A 19,103-nucleotide genomic window follows, 5' to 3' on the forward strand; every position below is an offset into this window, starting at 1 on the left:
AATGGGTCTGTGACCTGAGATTAGAGAGAATGATGGTACAAAGTTGAAAAGACTAATAATAATAATAACTTTATTTGTATAGCACCTTTCATACAGGGGATTGCAGTTCAAAGTGCTTTACATCAGTAAGAAATAAGACATAAAATCAGTGTAAAACAAGCGGCAAGAGCAAAGCATAAAGTGGGATAAAATAATGCAGATATATTAATCAAATCATATCAGAACCTCACGTTCCAATAGGCTTCTTGAATTTCTGTAATCTGTTACAAAACATGATAATGGTCAATTGGTCATAGACAGTATGCACCCAGCGGATAGTGGGGCGTAGAGATAAAAGTAAAAATAAGTTAAATAATAGCAAGGGTAATAAAGTGCAGACACTTTTTTTTTACACAGTGCACTACCCCCTCAGTGCAGTGGGTGGCATGACATGGCTGGTTTTGATGTTGTGTCTAGATGTGTGCTGTGGCTGTAGACAGCAGCAACACACTGCAGGTCCACGGGGAGTTCCTCCCACTGCCGCTTGTGTGGCTGGTTGGGAGAAGAGGGGACAGACAGACAGTCAGATATACTCACTACTAGTCGCCATAATGCGCAAAATGAGCATTTCTCTTCAGGTTTTAATATACACATGTAACACACTACACACACATAGAACTGCATATCTTCGACCTCTTCTGGGCCAAGAGATCTGCTGAAAAGAGTCAACGAAAAGAAGCCTCAAATATTCAGCTTTTATGATCAAATTAACTTCATCACGGGGCCTCTTTAACCCAATTCCAATGTCCTTGGAGATGTTATGTGCCCGGTTTTACATTATAGTATTAACACAATGAGCCGCGTGGGCCGAGAATGAAGGATGGCGGAAAACCGTTCGCTGTACTCGATAATGATAACCACCACCACGCCAAAACATTTCACGTTGATTAATAATACAAGTTCCACTGTCTCTACCCGTGTGGGGAAGAACAACTACAGAAGGAACATAATGTCATGACATGTATGAAAGGTGCTTTATAAATACTTACTTACTTACTTACTGTATATTATTGTATATTTATATACACATTTATTTTTTAAATAATAATAATAAATAAACGGATGTTACACTCCGGTACAGCAGGTGGCGGTATGCATCTTACAACACGTCGGTTTGCAATCCGCCATTAAACTCAGAACAACAACACGCTGGCGGCGGCTGCAGGTCTGATGATGAGCGGACCGGCTCTTGTTCCTAAAACCGTGTCTCTGTCGACACTCAAGTCACTCAACGGAATCTTCGCGGTTTACAAAAAACAAGGACCGACGTCCGCGGACGTGTTGAACGCGTTAAAAGAAGCCTTGCTGAAAGGTACGGGCGTCACCGTGTCTCTGCGTGACGTCGTCCTCATGTCGTCCGTGTGGCGGCGACTCGGACCGTTGGTGTTGTTCTGCTGGTTGTTGTTGTTGTTGTTGTATTAACGCTGCGTGTTGTTGTTGTTGTTGTAGAAGCTGGTGTGAAGAACCCGAACCCCCGGAAGAGAAAGAAGCAGGAGCTGAAAATGGGCCACGGGGGAACTCTGGACAGCGCCGCCTCCGGTGTACTGGGTGAGGGGGGGGGGGGGGGGGGCTGGTGTACTGGGTGATGGGGGGGGGGCTGGTGTACTGGGTGAGGGGGGGGCTGGTGTACTGGTCGAGGGGGGGCTGGTGTACTGGGTGAGGGGGGGCTGGTGTACTGGGTGAGGGGGGGCTGGTGTACTGGGTGAGGGGGCTGGTGTACTGGGTGAGGGGGGGGCTGGTGTACTGGGTGAGGGGGGCTGGTGTACTGGGTGAGGGGGGGCTGGTGTACTGGGTGAGGGTGGGGCTGGTGTACTGGGTGAGGGGGGGGCTGGTGTACTGGGTGAGGGGGGCTGGTGTACTGGGTGAGGGGGGGCTGGTGTACTGGGTGAGGGAGGCTGGTGTACTGGGTGAGGGGGGGGCTGGTGTACTGGGTGAGGGGGGGCTGGTGTACTGGGTGAGGGGGGCTGGTGTACCTGGTGAGGGGGGCTGGTGTACTGGGTGAGGGGGGCTGGTGTACTGGGTGAGGGGGGGCTGGTGTACTGGGTGAGGGGTGGACAGTAATTGATGTTGGGCACGTGACACCCGTCTACAGGTCTTGTTCTGTCATGTATTATTATTATTATTATTATTATTATTATTATTATTATTATTATTATTATTATTATTATTATTATTATTATATTTATTATTATCATGTATAGTGACATAAAATAAAAACAGACCTATCTGCACAGAGTTACACATAGCCCCTTTCGTGACTGTGATGCACCGAGTGAATCCACAGTCACACTCAGGTGTACCGCGACCAGTTTAAAAAAGAACTACCAAGCGTGATCGGGGGGCTGGGGGTGGGTCAAAAATATATCTTATATGAATTTCAAAGATACCCAGTGTACAATATGGGTTTAACACAGCTTTACAGTGGGGTCTGGAAGCTCGGAGTTGCTAATAAACAGTTTAAATCATTGTTACAAAGCGTGTACTTACAGAGCGAGCCGTGCATTTCCGCCATTGGCGTCACCGCGCATGCGCACCAGGCAGCCAAATGCCTGGTGCGCATGCGCGGTGACACCAATGGCGGAAATAGACGGCTCGCTCTGTAAGTACACGTTTTGTAACAATGATTTTAACTGTACCTGAGCTCTGTCTACCTGAGCTCTGACCACCTGAGCTCTGACTACCTGAGCTCTGACTACCTGAGCTCTGACTACCTGAGCTCTGACTACCTGAGCTCTGTCTACCTGAGCTCTGACTACCTGAGCTCTGACTACCTGAGCTCTGACTACCTGAGCTCTGACCACCTGAGCTCTGACTACCTGAGCTCTGACTACCTGAGCTCTGACTACCTGAGCTCTGACTACCTGAGCTCTGACTACCTGAGCTCTGACTACCTGAGCTCTGACCACCTGAGCTCTGACTACCTGAGCTCTGTCTACCTGAGCTCTGTCTACCTGAGCTCTGTCTACCTGAGCTCTGTCTACCTGAGCTCTGACCACCTGAGCTCTGACTACCTGAGCTCTGTCTACCTGAGCTCTGACTACCTGAGCTCTGACTACCTAAGCTCTGACCACCTGAGCTCTGACTACCTGAGCTCTGACTACCTGAGCTCTGACTACCTGAGCTCTGACTACCTGAGCTCTGTCTACCTGAGCTCTGACTACCTGAGCTCTGTCTACCTGAGCTCTGACCACCTGAGCTCTGTCTACCTGAGCTCTGACTACCTGAGCTCTGTCTACCTGAGCTCTGACCACCTGAGCTCTGACTACCTGAGCTCTGACTACCTGAGCTCTGACTACCTAAGCTCTGACCACCTGAGCTCTGACTACCTAAGCTCTGACCACCTGAGCTCTGACTACCTGAGCTCTGACTACCTGAGCTCTGACTACCTGAGCTCTGACCACCTGAGCTCTGACTACCTGAGCTCTGACTACCTGAGCTCTGACTACCTGAGCTCTGACTACCTGAGCTCTGACCACCTGAGCTCTGACTACCTGAGCTCTGTCTACCTGAGCTCAGACTACCTGAGCTCTGACTACCTGAGCTCTGACTACCTGAGCTCTTACTACCTGAGCTCCGTCTACCTGAGCTCTGACTACCTGAGCTCTGACTACCTGAGCTCTGACTACCTGAGCTCCGTCTACCTGAGCTCTGACTACCTGAGCTCTGACTACCTGAGCTCTGACTACCTGAGCTCTGACTACCTGAGCTCTGACTACCTGAGCTCTGTCTACCTGAGCTCTGACTACCTGAGCTCTGACTACCTGAGCTCTGTCTACCGGAGCTCTGACCACCTGAGCTCTGACCACCTGAGCTCTGACTACCTGAGCTCTGACCACCTGAGCTCTGTCTACCTGAGCTCTGACTACCTGAGCTCTGACTACCTGAGCTCTGACTACCTGAGGCCTACCTGAGCTCTGACTACCTGAGCTCTGACCACCTGAGCTCTGTCTACCTGAGCTCTGACCACCTGAGCTCTGTCTACCTGAGCTCTGTCTACCTGAGCTCTGTCTACCTGAGCTCTGTCTACCTGAGCTCTGTCTACCTGAGCTCTGACTACCTGAGTGCTGATCTCTGACTTTGATCTATTCATGTTCGATCAATCTGTGTCACATTTCGGTACCTTGAGACCTGAATCCAGTTAGAAAATAAACCGAATTCCAATGACGCGCAATAATAATAATGATAAAGAGTATTTTTCTCTCTGTTTCTTTCAGTTGTTGGTATTGGAAGCGGCACGAAAATGCTCAGCACCATGCTGGCCGGCTCAAAGGTGAGAATTTAAAATGCTTTTTGAAATATGACACGATACACAATGGGTTACTCTGATTGGCCCATCAGTCACATCTAGCCGAGAGGATACTGTGCTTCTAGAGGTTCTCTGAGACACCCGGGGGATCTGAACTCCTGAGCAACTTGCCATTTCTATAATAATACTATTAAGTAAATGGTAAATGGCCATACAAATGTATATGAGGAAATATAAGCTCTCAGTATAAATGAGCCAGACATATATTAGAGGATGAAGTCACTCAGTATAAATGAGCCAGACATTAGAGGATAAAGACTCTCAGTATAAATTAGCCAGATATATTGGAGGATGATGAAGACACTCTGTATAAATGAGCCAGACATATTGATTGAACATAGTGATTAGTGAACAGCGGTGGACCTAAGATTAAACGTCACAATACCTCCAGAAATTCATACCATCTACAAACAAAATGGTGGTGGGGGTGTTTTCAGAAAGACCAAGAGAAACACGTCCCACTGTAGACCCTAACTAACCCCACTGTAGAACCTAACTAACCCCACTGTAGACCCTAACTAACCCCACTGTAGACCCTAACTAACCCCACTGTAGACCCTAACCCTACTGCCTACACGGCTCTCCAGGATTTCTAAACGCTCGAAAAGGAGTGACGACATATTCATGTGTACATTTGTTTTGTTCTAGAAATACCTGGCTGTGGGAGAACTGGGGAAAGCAACGGATACCCTGGATGCCACCGGAGCCCTGACCCACGAGGAAGCGTTTGGTAAGAAATACACCATTAAACACACAGAAACATACATCATTAAACATATAGAAACATACATCATTAAACATATAGAAACATACATAGAAACATACATTATTAAACATATAGAAACATACATCATTAAACATATAGAAACATACATCATTAAACATAGAAACATACATCATTAAACATATAGAAACATACATCATTAAACATATAGAAACATACATCATTAAACATATAGAAACATACATCATTAAACACTGGTAGAAACATAGATTATTAAACGTATAGAAACATACATCATTAAACATATAGAAACATACATCATTAAACACGTTTAGAAACATACATTATTAAACACTGGTTAAAAAAACCTCTTCAACGACAGATTAGATAAATTCATTGATAAACATAATTTACTTACCGATAGCCAGTATGGATTCAGATCAAACCGGTCAACATCACTAGCATTAATAGAACTTATTGAAAAAAATCACAAATTCCATAGATAATAAAAAAAAAAAACATGTAGCCGGAGCAGGGAACAAAATAAGCACCTGCCAAGCGCCAATGGCGTGAAGATGTACTCTTTGGCTGGTAAATTATGGAGGCTACTCGCCACCCTGGCATGTACAAAAATTGGGAGCCAACTTTCAGAATTTTCATTAAAAGAAATTGCTTCTGTGTCAGCAGTCGCTTCTATAGGTGACGTGTCTGTGTGTCCGTTCGTAGCATGAGAGGAGTGCACAGCTTACTTACTTAAATTGTGGAAGTGGAACACAAGTTACTTAACGTTACACAGGTCGAGGAGCTATGCACGCTTAGCTTGCTAACGTTAGATAGCAGTGTTTATAAGGAGTCGTCTGCCAACAAATATGTTGTTTCAACAAATGTATTCACAAAATTGATTACCATCCAAACGTTATTGAAGACTCCTGTGACCAGTAAGTAGGTACTACATACGTCTCAACTTTTATTAACTATTTTTGACCGGAGCAATATGCGCAAATGTTCTACGTTATATGCGTAAATGTCCGCTTTGTGTCTAAAGTCAAGACTCGACGGTGCACTGCAACATAGCTGCAGTTAGTCGCTTGTTCACCAACAATCTCAACATTTGTATCCTAGACATTTTCAACAAGTCAAAGGAAGACAAATATTAGCTAGCTTAACTAGCGTTAGCTCAAAAGCACAGAACCGGACGACTGTTCTGCTAGCTAGCGATAACAACAATAATACTTCCGGTCGGGGGGTTTCAAAATAAAAGAGCAAAGTCTAAAACACAGAAACTTTAAAAAAATGTAAACAAAAAAGATCGGTTCCGTCTCCGTGTGGATGTACACACAATTGTCTATACAACGGTGATCAGAATGCATGTTGCCACGCAATTTGACATGACGTCTCGGGTGGCTACTGGATAGAACAGAATGGTAGCCAACACTTATGATTTGTGATTGATTGATTGTTAATTATGAAATGTTAATCTTATTGTTTTTAATAGTGTTTTTGAGAGAGTATTTGAATACTCGTTCGGAAACACCAAGGAGTATTCAAAGCCTGTAAAATGGTATTCAGGACAGCCCTACCCTAAATATATATGTTTTAATAAATTATCTGCATTTTAAACTATTAACGCTGACTCATTCCTTCAGTCCACTCAAAAGTATGCTAATATTCCATACGTTGTTTATGATATTAATTGAAAATTGCATATGAGAGTATTATATAGTAATAATAACACATGGCGATATACTAAAAAGCTATTTATCATTTTTGGCTGGTAAAAAATCTGCCTGGCTGGTCGTTTTTTTAAATCTACCAGCCACCTTGGCTGGTAAGCCAAAAAGTTCCCTGAGCCGGAGTATTCATTGATCTAAAAAAAAAAGGTAAATGGTTGCTTTTTTATATAGCGCTTTTATCCAAAGCGCTTTACAAATTGTTACTCACATTTTACCCATTCACTCACACATTCACACACCGACGGCGGAGGCAACCATGCAAGGTGCCAACCTGCTCATCGGGAGCAAATAGGGGTTAAGTGTCTTGCTCAAGGACACATCGATGTGGGGCGGCTTTGGCTCAGGGGTAGAGCGGGTCGTCCAATGATCGAAGGGTTGGTGGTTCGAATCCCGCTCAAGCCCATGTCCATCCCATCGCCGTTGTGTCCTTGGGCAAGACACTTAACCTACTTGCCTCGTATGAATGTGTATGCATGTGAATGTGAACGGAGGGGCCGTAGGCGATGATTATTCGCCACGCTTCCGTGAGTCTGCCTCAGGGCAGCTCTGGCTGCAATTGTAGCTTACCACCACCGGTATGACTGTGTATGAACGAATAATGGACTCTGTGAAGCGCTCTGGGTGTCATGAAGAGCGCTATATAAATCCAAGCCATCATTATTATTATCGACACGCTGCCCGGGAGGAGCAGGAATCGAACCGGGAACCTCCGGATTATCTAAATAAAAGGCAACAATTTGTGATGATAAATCTGAATTTTTGGACATTGCTTGTGGCGTCCCGGCAGGGGTCAGTGTTGGGTCCAAAAGCTTTCATCTTGTACATAAACGATGTAAAGTATCTAATATATTTAAATGTATTTTATTTGCGGATGACACTAATCTATTTTGTTCTGGTGAGAATATTCAGCAGCTTTTAGAGGTCATTACATCTGAAATGAAGAAATTAAAAAGATAGAAACATCATAAAATTTGAGCAAAACTAAAATTATGTTATTTGGAAACTAGATTAAATACTCAAGTACAAGTTAAAATAAATGATGTGATTATTGAAAGAGTTTATGAAAATACATTTCTAGGTGTAATAATGAACTGTCAAGAAGCATTTCAGTCATGAGTAAAGTAAAGCACCTTCTGGATCAAAAATCACTCTACACTGTACTGTTCACTAGTTTTACCATATTTAAATTACTGCGCTGAAGTCTGGGGAAACACTTATAATTCTACACTACAACCACTTTTTATACTCCAAGAAAGAGCCATAAGGATAGTTCACATTGCAGATTATCATGATCACACAAACCATATTATTTTTAAAGTCAAAAACATTAAAGTTAACTGATCGTGTGGAATTTAAAACAGCACAATTAATGTATGAAGCAAAAGGTAATGTACTTCCAGGAAACAAAAACTGTTCTTTGAAAGAGAGGGGTGTTATAATCTGAGGGGAGAACTCAATTTAAAAGTTCTTAGTGTACGCACTACCATGAGAAGACACTGCATTTCCATATGTGGAGTGAAACTGTGGAACAGTCTGAATGTAGTGCTAAAACAATGTTCAAACATGAGACAATTCAAACTGAATTATAAGGAAATAATTTAAATCAGGTTCTTTCATGTTTTACACACATATATATTTATTATTATTATTATATTTTTTAGGTTTTGAATATATATATATATATATATATTTGTTTTTTAAGGTTTTAAATTACCGTAGTAAGGAATTACATTAATTTTGAGTAGTGGAAAATGGGTAGGATTAAATAAGTGTACTTCTTCCTACTCCTTTTCGAACATGTAAATTGAGTTATGTTCTGTTTTTGTTTTTTTATTACATATTTTTTCCATTTCATTGCTAGAGAGTAGAGATCAATGATTGTTAAAAAATAAAGATAAAAAAAAACACTGGTAGAAACTTACATTATTAAACACTGGTAGAAACATACATTCATTAAACACTGGTAGAAACATACATTCATTAAACACTGGTAGAAACATACATTCATTAAACACTGGTAGAAACATACATCATTAAACATTGGTAGAAACATACATTCATTAAACACTGGTAGAAACATACATTCATTAAACACTGGTAGAAACATACATCATTAAACACTGGTAGAAACATACATTCATTAAACACTGGTAGAAACATACATTATTAAACACTGGTAGAAACATACATTCATTACAAGAGACAAATATTCTATTTTACATATTGTGATTAAAAGTTTTGTAACTGAGGGGTTACAAAACCCTGACTGTATTAAAGATTGTGATAGATTAAACCACTGCTAATTATTATTATTATTACTTGCCAGACAGTACAGTTATTAGATGGCAGACACTCAGAATATACGGCACGGTGACAAAGAAATATCATTTATAGTATTTATTATTATGCAGTAATTGTACAGAATGGGAATTAAGGGTCGCGCTTGTATGGCGAAGAATATGAATAAAGTCAGTGAGTAGCAAAGTCAGTTGGAATGAATAATTCCTAAGCAGGGATACTAGACTAAACGCCGCCTGGCGTGGGATGGCACTATAGGGGGCAAACGATGGTACCGCTGGAGACAGGGGGTATCCTCCCAGAGATGTAAGCTCTGGAGGAAGGAAGAATGTTCGGATACTCAGTCTGTTCACTTGAAGAAAGGGGGTTCTCGTACGGAATCCAGTCCTTGTAATCCAAATGCTCAGCAGCAAAGCAATAGCTGTAATCCAATTGCTCGATAGCAATGACGATAGCCAGCTAGCTTCGGTCCTCGAAGCTAGCCTGAGGTAAGATCTTCAAGGTGGTTAAATCCAAACGACAGTGGGTATTAACAAGGCTCTTCTCCATGGTAGTACGTTCCACAATCACTATAATCCAACCAATACTGGTTCTGCAATCGCCGCCGTAGGTTCCAATATGCACATGTCCAGTAGTTCCACGACTAGGCCCTCCTCGTGTACTGGCACTAATTACTAAGTCCACGCACACTTGCTAAGGTTTTACACTAGTTACTAAACGAATGAACTACTTGGTAATGCTACATACCGAAGAACTGCTGTCACACGATTCACACTAAATGACGACTCTTTACTTCACATTAAGCTAAGTCGAACTTGACGTTACTGCATTAACTCTGACACTTTTACTATTCACTTCGCACGTTAGGTTCACAACACTCTGTTTAGACGAACTGCTTCACACTACATTAGAATCACACTACTGCTGCTGCGCCTTCCACGATATATATACTTAAGTGGCTTTCTAGTGCCAAGCCTCAGCTCTCGTCTCGAATCAATGCGCCGGCACCAGGCATGTTCCAACATGCCCAGACTCGCCTTTGAACCTGACTTCAGGGGCGCGGTGCCTGGCGCCTAGAACGTCAAGGGCATTATCCAATGAGGAAAGCGAATATTACTATGATTCAAACGCAGGCTTAAAGGGATATAGCTTATATATATAAATAATATACAAGTTATATAAAACAATAAACGTAGATTCTCAGCTTTAATCTGGCCCTTCACAACAAGTTTCAAGTTTGTTTATTATTTGTCACAGCAAAATACAGGATACTTTATGATGAAATGCTTATTTCTGTATGAGCCCCTGAGAGTGTGCTACATACAGTAAAAAGAAAGTAAGCCAAAAAAAAAAGGTAATTAAGAAGTAAGTAAAAACACATTCATCCATGTACATGTGGATGTGTGTGCAGTGAGTGTAGATGATGGGTTGTTACATAGTGTCATTGAGCATCCTGATGGCCTGGGGATAGAAGCTCCTTCTGAGATTATATACCTAAAATACCTCTCCTAATGTGTTGTTGATCATGTGATACTGCCCCACAGGTCACATAACCCGCATGGATTTTGAGGAGAAGTTGAAAATATTCACTGGGGAAATCATGCAGGTCCCTCCACTGTGAGTTAAACCCAAGTCTGTCATATTTCTTACCGCCTTCTTCACCAAACAGTCTGTCATATTTCTTACCGCCTTCTTCACCAAACAGTCTGTCATATTTCTTACCGCCTTCTTCCCAAACAGTCTGTCATATTTCTTACCGCCTTCTTTCTTACCGCCTTCTTCACCAAACAGTTTCTATATGTTTGTAAACTGTTTTATTCTTTTAAATAGTTGGAATCGCAGATGGATTATTTTGCTCCAAAGATTAGCAACATTTAAACAATGTTTTTTTATATAACTTTCTTCAAGTTCCAACCCTCTGTATTGGTTTGACTCACTATACTCCTCTAACACATAGTACACCATCACTCCTCTAACACATAGTACACCATCACTCCTCTAACACATAGTACACCATCACTCCTCTAACACAGGGGTTCCCAAACTTTTCAGGCCGCGGCCCAAAAAATAAGGCATCAGAGAGCCGCGGCCCAATGCACATCGTCAGGCTTTTTTTTTTTTTTTTTTTTTGCCATGTGACCGATTTTTTAAGCCAAATATCACTTCAATCCTATTAAGTTAGTTCAAGTTAGTTATTCATTTATATGTGCAATTTATGAGAGGGCTAACTTGTTGCAAAATAATAATGATAATAATAATAATAGCCTCATTAAAATACTATTTTGCTTCGGTTGTTTTCAGCGTTTTATGTGCATAGTTATTTAGTTTGAAATATTTCGTTGAAATAAGTAGATTTTTCGTTTTTGTTTATTTATTAAGTTAATATAAAACCATATAGTCACATTTTAGAATGTGTAAATGCATGCTTTTAATGTTTTTTAAGTGGCGAGTGACTTTTTTTGTTATTGCAGTCGCTCCCCTTCCGTCTGCTTTGGGATAGGACTCAGGAGCAGAGGTGGTTGAAACGCGCAAACTTCACACGCACTAATAAGCATTGGAGGCTATTAACAGTTTCACTATTAACAAGTTTCACCTGAAGAAGGCAAACGCGAAACATTGGTGACAATAAACAGCAAAGAGACAATTGAGTGTGCAACTTTCTTTATCGTTTTCAGTACGTTCTGTCAGTCTGCACCTCTTAAACGTTTTTGGGTGTGCTCCACCTTGTGCTATTAACATGCACAATAACTACACACAATAACAAAAACAACACAATAACCAAACAACCATGAAATGAATATAGGCCCTACATATAGATTCTATGATTATGAAAAACGTGTAGGCCTATGTACTTCAGAAAATGAACTATTTAAAAGCATCACAGTAGTTTGCTATATATAAAGAGATTATTATCACTTGCAGACTGATTGTCACAGATTCAACTAATATTATTTTATCATTCATCATGCTGCATATTTATTGCGTGGACTTGGGCTGTCTCTAACAAAGTGTGATGCCATGCTGTCACGCAGTCTGTCAACCCTCTCTCCTGTGGTGCGTTTATGGACGCCTGCATCACACCTGAATGAGTATAACAACGATGTTATGGTTCTGACCGTTTCCCCCCTGCTCACAGACATAGGAGGTGGTTGTGAAACATGCAAACGTTACGCAGTAATAAGCATTGGATGCTTTTAACACGCACAATAACTATACACAAAATAACACAATAATCAAACTATAAAATTAATACATATAGCGCGTTTAATTTAGTATAGGCGCCGCTAATGTTCAACTCACCTAATGAGATGGATGGGCACTATGCTTGGAGCACAACAAGTCCAGTCTGGGCTTGATTTTGGAGACAGCGACTCGGAGATCATCCTCCACATTCAGACGTGATCTGTACTTGTTTTTTATATAGGTCAGGGCAGAGAATGTTTTTTCGCATAGGTATGTCGATCCAAATGGCAACAATACATCCATTGCGGCATTGGATAGCTGTGCGTATTCCCCCTCAACGGATATCCAGAACTCAGCCAGCGGCTTGGACTGAAACTCCGTCTTTAAGGTTCGGTCGCTTGACAGTTCAACAAGCGCGTCCTCCAGGTCGGATGGCAGGTGTGATGCTGTTACTGTGAATGGGGATCTTATCCAGTCATGCTGTTCTGGTGCTGTTTCCTCGGGGGAAATACTTTTTAAATCGTTCAAGAAGGGCTTTGAGGTGACTGGTTATGGACATCTTCACTGTGTTCACACTGAGTTCATTTTCCTCCATAAACTCATCCAGCTCTGGAAACATATCAATCCTGCCCATTGCTACCCGTGCAATCCAACGCTCGAGTTTCCTCATGAACGCCAGTATTTTGTCATTGAGCGACAGGATGCTTGTATTTTCACCCTGTAGTGAGAGATTAAGTCCATTCATTTTATCAAATATGCCAGACAGATAGGCTAGCCTTGTTATCCAGCCAGGATCGGAGAGGTGGGCAGCGAGCTGGGGCGCATTCTCCGCCAGAAACAAGCGCACCTCATCCCGCAGCTCAAACAGGCGCGTGAGGACATTTCCTCGTGAAAGCCACCGCACCTCAGTATGGAACAGCAGGCCTTCATGCTCAGAGCCCATTTCGTTGCAGAGAGATGCAAACAGCCTGGTGTTGAGTGGACGAGATTTTATATAGTTGACTATTTTTATGGCTGTGTCAAGAACACCTTTAAGCTCTGCATCGAGCGTTTTGCCCGCAAGAGCTTCTCTGTGAATGATACAGTGTGTGAACTTCACGTGAGGTGCCACTTGCAAGACTCTGGCTTTCAGTCCTTTATTTTTCCCCACCATCGCCCCAGCGCCGTCGGTACACACACCAACACACTCGTTCCAAGACAGTCCCTCCTCTTTCAGTTTCTCATCCAGTTTTAGGAAAACATCCTCACCTGTGCATGTTCCCTCCAGTGCAGTGCACACAAGCATGTCCTCCTCCAGCTTCCCATCAAATGTGTACCTCACAAATACAAGCAACTGGGCACAGTTCGAGATATCTGTCGATTCGTCTAGTTGCAAAGCATATTTGCCTTGCTTCACTCTGTCAATAAGCTGACACTTGATGTCCTGGGCCATATCTGTGATGCGCCGGGCAATTGTGCCGTTCGAGAGCGGCACGGATTCAATTTCACGAGCCAGTTTATCCCCATGCATATTCCGACTCAAAGCTATAGCAGCGGGTTTGATGAGAGTTTCCCCGATTGTGTGTGGCTTTTTTGCCCGAGCAATTAAATATGCCACCTCATATGAGGCCTTTTGCGCTTTCGCAGGGACTGATGTTTGTGTATATATCACCTTGTTTTGGCCTAGCAACTCTCGCTCTTTTCGGCGAAAAAAATCAACGTGTTTCTCAGCGAGAGAGGGGTGCTTTGTTTTTAAATGCCGTATCATTTTGGAAGGCTTTAAGCTTTCATTTGAAAGGACGTCGGCACACACGACACATTGAGGAAGTTGCACCTCGTTCACAACTTTACATATGAATCCATGTTGGATATATTCCTCACGATATTTTCGATATCTATGACTATAGGTAGGCTGTCGCTGGTCCAACTTTGGGTCGGTGCTTCTTTGTGTCGCACTTGGCCCTGGTCCCACATCATCCACATGGCTACTTTGACTATCACCTCCTCCCAATCCCGTGTCAGTTGATGGCCTTTCTGGCGGTGGAACTGCTTCTCGACTCTCCTCCGCTGGCTTCTCTGCTTCTCTGCTTTTTGCCGCAATTAACCAACGTTTCATTTTGAATTTGAGCTAGCTAGCAACAAGTATACATTTGCAACCGAAATTCAAACTCGACTCTCCTCCGCTGGCTTCTCTGCTTCTCTGCTTTTTGCCGCAATTAACCAACGTTTCATTTTGAATTTGAGCTAGCTAGCAACAAGTATACATTTGCAACCGAAATTCAAATAACCACAGTGTGTGTCGCTAGTGTCTCGCCGTACCTCAAGTCAATCAAGAGTTTTATTTGTCACGCATACGAGTATACAAGGTGGTCTTGCCCGCAACGATTGTGCATAATAATATATAATAGAATCCAATAATACCTGTCACGTGCATTATGTATACGGACCATGGAAATTCATAGGCTGAATATTATTTATTATCATTTATTAGCATTTCTTTTTACCAGTAATGTAATTTTTTTTTTTTTTTTTTTTTATTATTATGGGACATTCTGGAAATCATCTCGCGGCCCTCCCGTGGCTGCTCGCGGCCCACTTTTGGGTCGCGACCCCAACTTTGGGAACCACTGCTCTAACACATAGTACACCATCACTCCTCTAACACATAGTACACCATCACTCCTCTCTAGTGATGGTGATGGTGTACTATGTGTTAGAGGAGGTATACTATGTAAAGAAATTGTTTCAAGGTTCATCTGGAGGATCTTTAAGTGTTTGTCTTACTTATTCAGTCAGTGAAGACTGATAGCTCAGTAGACTGATAGTAGACTGATAGCTCAGATAACCATCTTGTGTGATTTCTTTTGTTCTTTTTAGCTACTCTGCATTGAAACAGGATGGCAAGCGGCTGTCTGTATTGGTCAAGCAAGGCCACGTTGTGGTGCCCAAACCTGCAAGACCGGTCACTGTTTACAACCTGACCCTGAAGGAGTTTAGTCCCCCTCTCTTCACACTGGGTTAGTCTCTCTCTCTCTCTCTCTCTCTCTCTCTCTCTCTCTCTCTCTCTCGCTCTCTCGCTCTCTCGCTCTCTCGCTCTCTCGCTCTCTATCTCTATATATACTGGGTTAGTACTTCTATCTCTCTTTAGATTTAAAAAAAAAAACTACCAGCTAGCGAGATTTCTTACCAGCCAGAAATAGCTTTTTAGTAGGGATGCTCGATATTGGCTTTTATACCGATATTGTCCAACTCTTAATTTCCGATACCAATATATGCAGGGTTTCCCCCCCCAAACATTTTTATAATTTCAGGTAATTAACATTACATATCTCTTGTTGTGGAATTAACACAACATTATGCATACTTTTGACAATAAATAAAATCTGAATTTGTTCTTACTTGCTTGCCTGGGTAAATAAAGGTTATAGAAATGTAAAAAATTTAAAATAAAAAACATTTGAAAACAGATACCGATATTTTCCGATATCACAGGCTATATACATATTTAAATCAATATCTTCCTTTTGAATAAAATAGGCTCAGGAATCAGGATTGTAAAATATTTTACAATATAATCGCTATATCACAATAATAATAATCTCATATCACAATAATAATCTCATATCACAATAATAATCTCATATCTCCATATATCACAATAATAATCTCGTATCTCCATATATCACAATAATAATATTATATGTCCATATATCACAATACGGCGGCACGGTGGTGTAGTGGTTAAGGCCCTGTTTAGATGGAAACGCTAGCAGGTGAATCCGCAAAAATATTTTTTCGGATGTGCCTTTCGTTTATACGGAAACAGCGTTTTTACGGGGTGAAACCGCAAAAAAGTGAGACTACCTTCCAGGGTGGAATTCCTAGAAACGATAAACCTTTGCGCTATCATCTAAACTGTCAAACCACATAAAACGATGACGAAAGGGTTGTCAAGGCTCTCGTTGCGCGTACTGCTTACATCACAGGCATGCGCCAGTAGCCTAGAAGCGTAAACAAAGCATGTCTGATTCTATCCATGGCGATCACCTGAAGGCTACATTGGCAGTACTTTTAAATACACAAGAATCTGTCCCGCGGCTATCACGACTATTAGTGACTGGACCCACTGTCTGTGAGTGACTCTGCTTTGGTCCAATCACATTCCCCACCCACAGTCTGTGAATCAGAGGCAGAGTAGGGCGGGTCTTCACAGCACGTCATGTGACATATGCACCAATCGTGTGACAGCGGGGCTCAGTCGTCTCGAGTCGTTACAGCCTCGTCTGCACGAAGAATTCCATCCCAAAACGCTAGTCTAAACGCAAAATTAAAAGTGAGACCGCAAGACGACTTTTGCGGTTTCTGTTCAGACTCTCTCCGTCTAAACGTAGCCTCACAGCAAGAAGGTCCAGGGTTCGATTCCCGCTTGGGGACCAGGTTTCCATGATGCCAGGTACCCAGGTGGGGTATCTCCCAGGCCTTTCTGTGTGGAGTTTGCATGTTCTCCCCGTGCTCGCAAGGGTTTCCCCCCGATAAGATAAACCCAATGGAAAAACATGCACAACAACAGATCGCTAACGCTGTGGCGTCCTTGACGAAGACGGGCAGGAGCACTTGGATTGGTCCCTGGGCGCGGCCCTCGCCGATGGCTGTCTGCTCCCGGCTGCCCTTGGGGGGAAGGACGACGGGATGGGTTAATCGCAGAGACGAATCGCATCGGCGATCCTACAAAGACAATGCATGCGTGTGTGTTCCGGTGTGTGTGTGTGTTGAGGATAATTGCATGCCAATGTCCTTTATTATTATTATTATTATTATTATTATTATTGCATACCGGTATATCACAATAATAATCTCATATCACAATAATAATCTCATATCACAATAATAATCTCATATCTCCATATATTACAATAATAATATCATGTCTCCATATATCACAATAATAATCTTGTATCTCCATATATCACAATAATAATATATCTCCATATATCACAATAATAATCTCATGTCTCCATATATCACAATAATAATCTCATGTCTCCATATATCACAATAATCTCATATCTCCATATATCACAATAATAATCTCCACATATCACAATAATAATCTCATATCCATATACGTATCACAATAATAATCTCTGGTGTCTCCATATATCACAATAATAATCATGTCTTCATATATCACAATAATAATCTCATCTCCATATATCACAATAATAATCTCATATCCATATACGTATCACAATAATAATCTCTGGTGTCTCCATATATCACAATAATAATCTCATATCCATATACGTATCACAATAATAATCTCTGGTGTCTCCATATATCACAATAATAATCTCATATCCATATACATATCACAATAATAATCTCTGGTGTCTCCTAACAGATATTGAATGCGGTGGTGGGTTTTACGTCAGAAGCCTGGTGGACGACCTGGGAAAAGGTGAGAATCGGTGGGATATAAAATGTTGCTCTTGATGAGCCACACGTGGCATCATGTGTAGAAGTGTTTATATAGCCTAGCCTAGCCTAGCTTAGTCAAAATGAATGAAGCGGATACGAACCACTAGCTTAGTTTAAAACTCCGGGAGAGGTGTTTTTGGCCAACAGCTAGTTCCATTCACCTGTGCTGAGCTAAGGCTAGCTTGGCTTTCTGCTGAACGCACAGAGGCGAAACTGGTCCGATGCTTAAGTGGTTAACCAAGAGTTGAATTGATATTCTGTGGTCTCACCCCCCGCCCCCCCCCCCTCTCCAGCCCTGTCGTCATGCGCTCACGTCAAGGAGCTGATCCGGACCAAACAGGGACAGTTCACCTTGGAGGACCACGCACTGCGGGAGGACCGTTGGACCCTGGAACACGTCACGCTGTCCCTGCAGCCCTGCCCAGGATCAGAGGATAAGAAGAACAACACAAACCTGCTGCCCTGCCCAGGATCAGAGGAGAAGAAGAACAACACAAACCTGCTGCCCTGCCCAGGATCAGAGCAGAAGAACACAAACCTGCTGCCCTGCCCAGGATCAGAGCAGGAGCAGAAGAAGAACAACACAAACCTGCTGCCCTGCCCAGGATCAGAGCAGAAGAAGAACAACACAAACCTGCTGCCCTGCCCAGGATCAGAGCAGAAGAAGAACAACACAAACCTGCTGCCCTGCCCAGGATCAGAGCAGAAGAAGAACTCCACAAGCTCAGGATCAGAGTAGAAGAAGAAGAACTCCACAAGCCTGCTGCCCTGCTCAGGATCAGAGCAGAAGAAGAAGAACTCCACAAGCTCAGGATCAGAGCAGAAGAAGAAGAACTCCACAAGCTCAGGATCAGAGTAGAAGAAGAAGAACTCCACAAGCCTGCTGCCCTGCTCAGGATCAGAGCAGAAGAAGAAGAACTCCACAAGCTCACAATCAGAGCAGCAGAAGAAGAACACAAACCTGCAGCCCTGCTCAGGATCAGAGCAGCAGCAGAAGAACTCCACAAGCCTGCTGCCCTGCTCAGGATCAGGGCAGAAGAAGAAGAAGAACACAAGCCTGCTGCCCTGCTCGGGATCAGAGCAGCAGAAGAAGAAGAAGAACACAAGCCTGCTGCCCTGCTCGGGATCAGAGCAGCAGAAGAAGAAGAAGAACACAAGCCTGCTGCCCTGCTCGCGTCTATACTTTCTACAACGGAGCTCGGTTTCCGGGTTCCTCCGATTGGCCACGACGCCCACGTGACCTCCGCTAGCACGCCCCCTTCCTGCCGCTCGCCAAGCTCCTGCCGTGCTGCGCTCCCGCCTTCCTCAATGAAATGGAAATCGCTACTTTACATCAGGGTGAACGCTGGCTGTTGGTAACACC

General features: G+C 42.8%; 1 protein-coding gene across 1 annotated transcript; it reads left to right on the forward strand.

The window, feature by feature from the left end:
• The first annotated feature begins 1,180 nt into the window (after positions 1 to 1,180).
• On the forward strand, positions 1,181 to 18,910 carry trub1 (TruB pseudouridine (psi) synthase family member 1). The gene is made up of 8 exons (XM_084326290.1): positions 1,181 to 1,351; positions 1,489 to 1,587; positions 4,254 to 4,309; positions 4,994 to 5,075; positions 10,645 to 10,717; positions 15,140 to 15,279; positions 17,664 to 17,720; positions 18,034 to 18,910. The coding sequence occupies exons 1-8, from the start codon at positions 1,210 to 1,212 to the stop codon at positions 18,477 to 18,479; spliced, it is 1,095 nt and encodes a 364-aa protein (XP_084182416.1). The 5' UTR covers positions 1,181 to 1,209; the 3' UTR covers positions 18,480 to 18,910.
• Positions 18,911 to 19,103: the final 193 nt, after the last annotated feature.

The sequence above is a fragment of the Notolepis coatsorum genome (assembly GCF_963971535.1).
Source record: "Notolepis coatsorum genome assembly, chromosome: 12".
Taxonomy (NCBI): Eukaryota; Metazoa; Chordata; class Actinopteri; order Aulopiformes; family Paralepididae; genus Notolepis; species Notolepis coatsorum.

Bases quoted from the DNA above. Each gene is read 5' to 3' on its own strand.
- trub1 (XM_084326290.1), top strand. From the start codon at position 1,210: ATGATGAGCGGACCGGCTCTTGTTCCTAAAACCGTGTCTCTGTCGACA. The intron at 1,588-4,253 runs GTGAGGGGGGGG...TGTTTCTTTCAG, and splicing joins CGCCGCCTCCGGTGTACTGG to TTGTTGGTATTGGAAGCGGC. The intron at 17,721-18,033 runs GTGAGAATCGGT...CCCCCTCTCCAG, and splicing joins GGTGGACGACCTGGGAAAAG to CCCTGTCGTCATGCGCTCAC.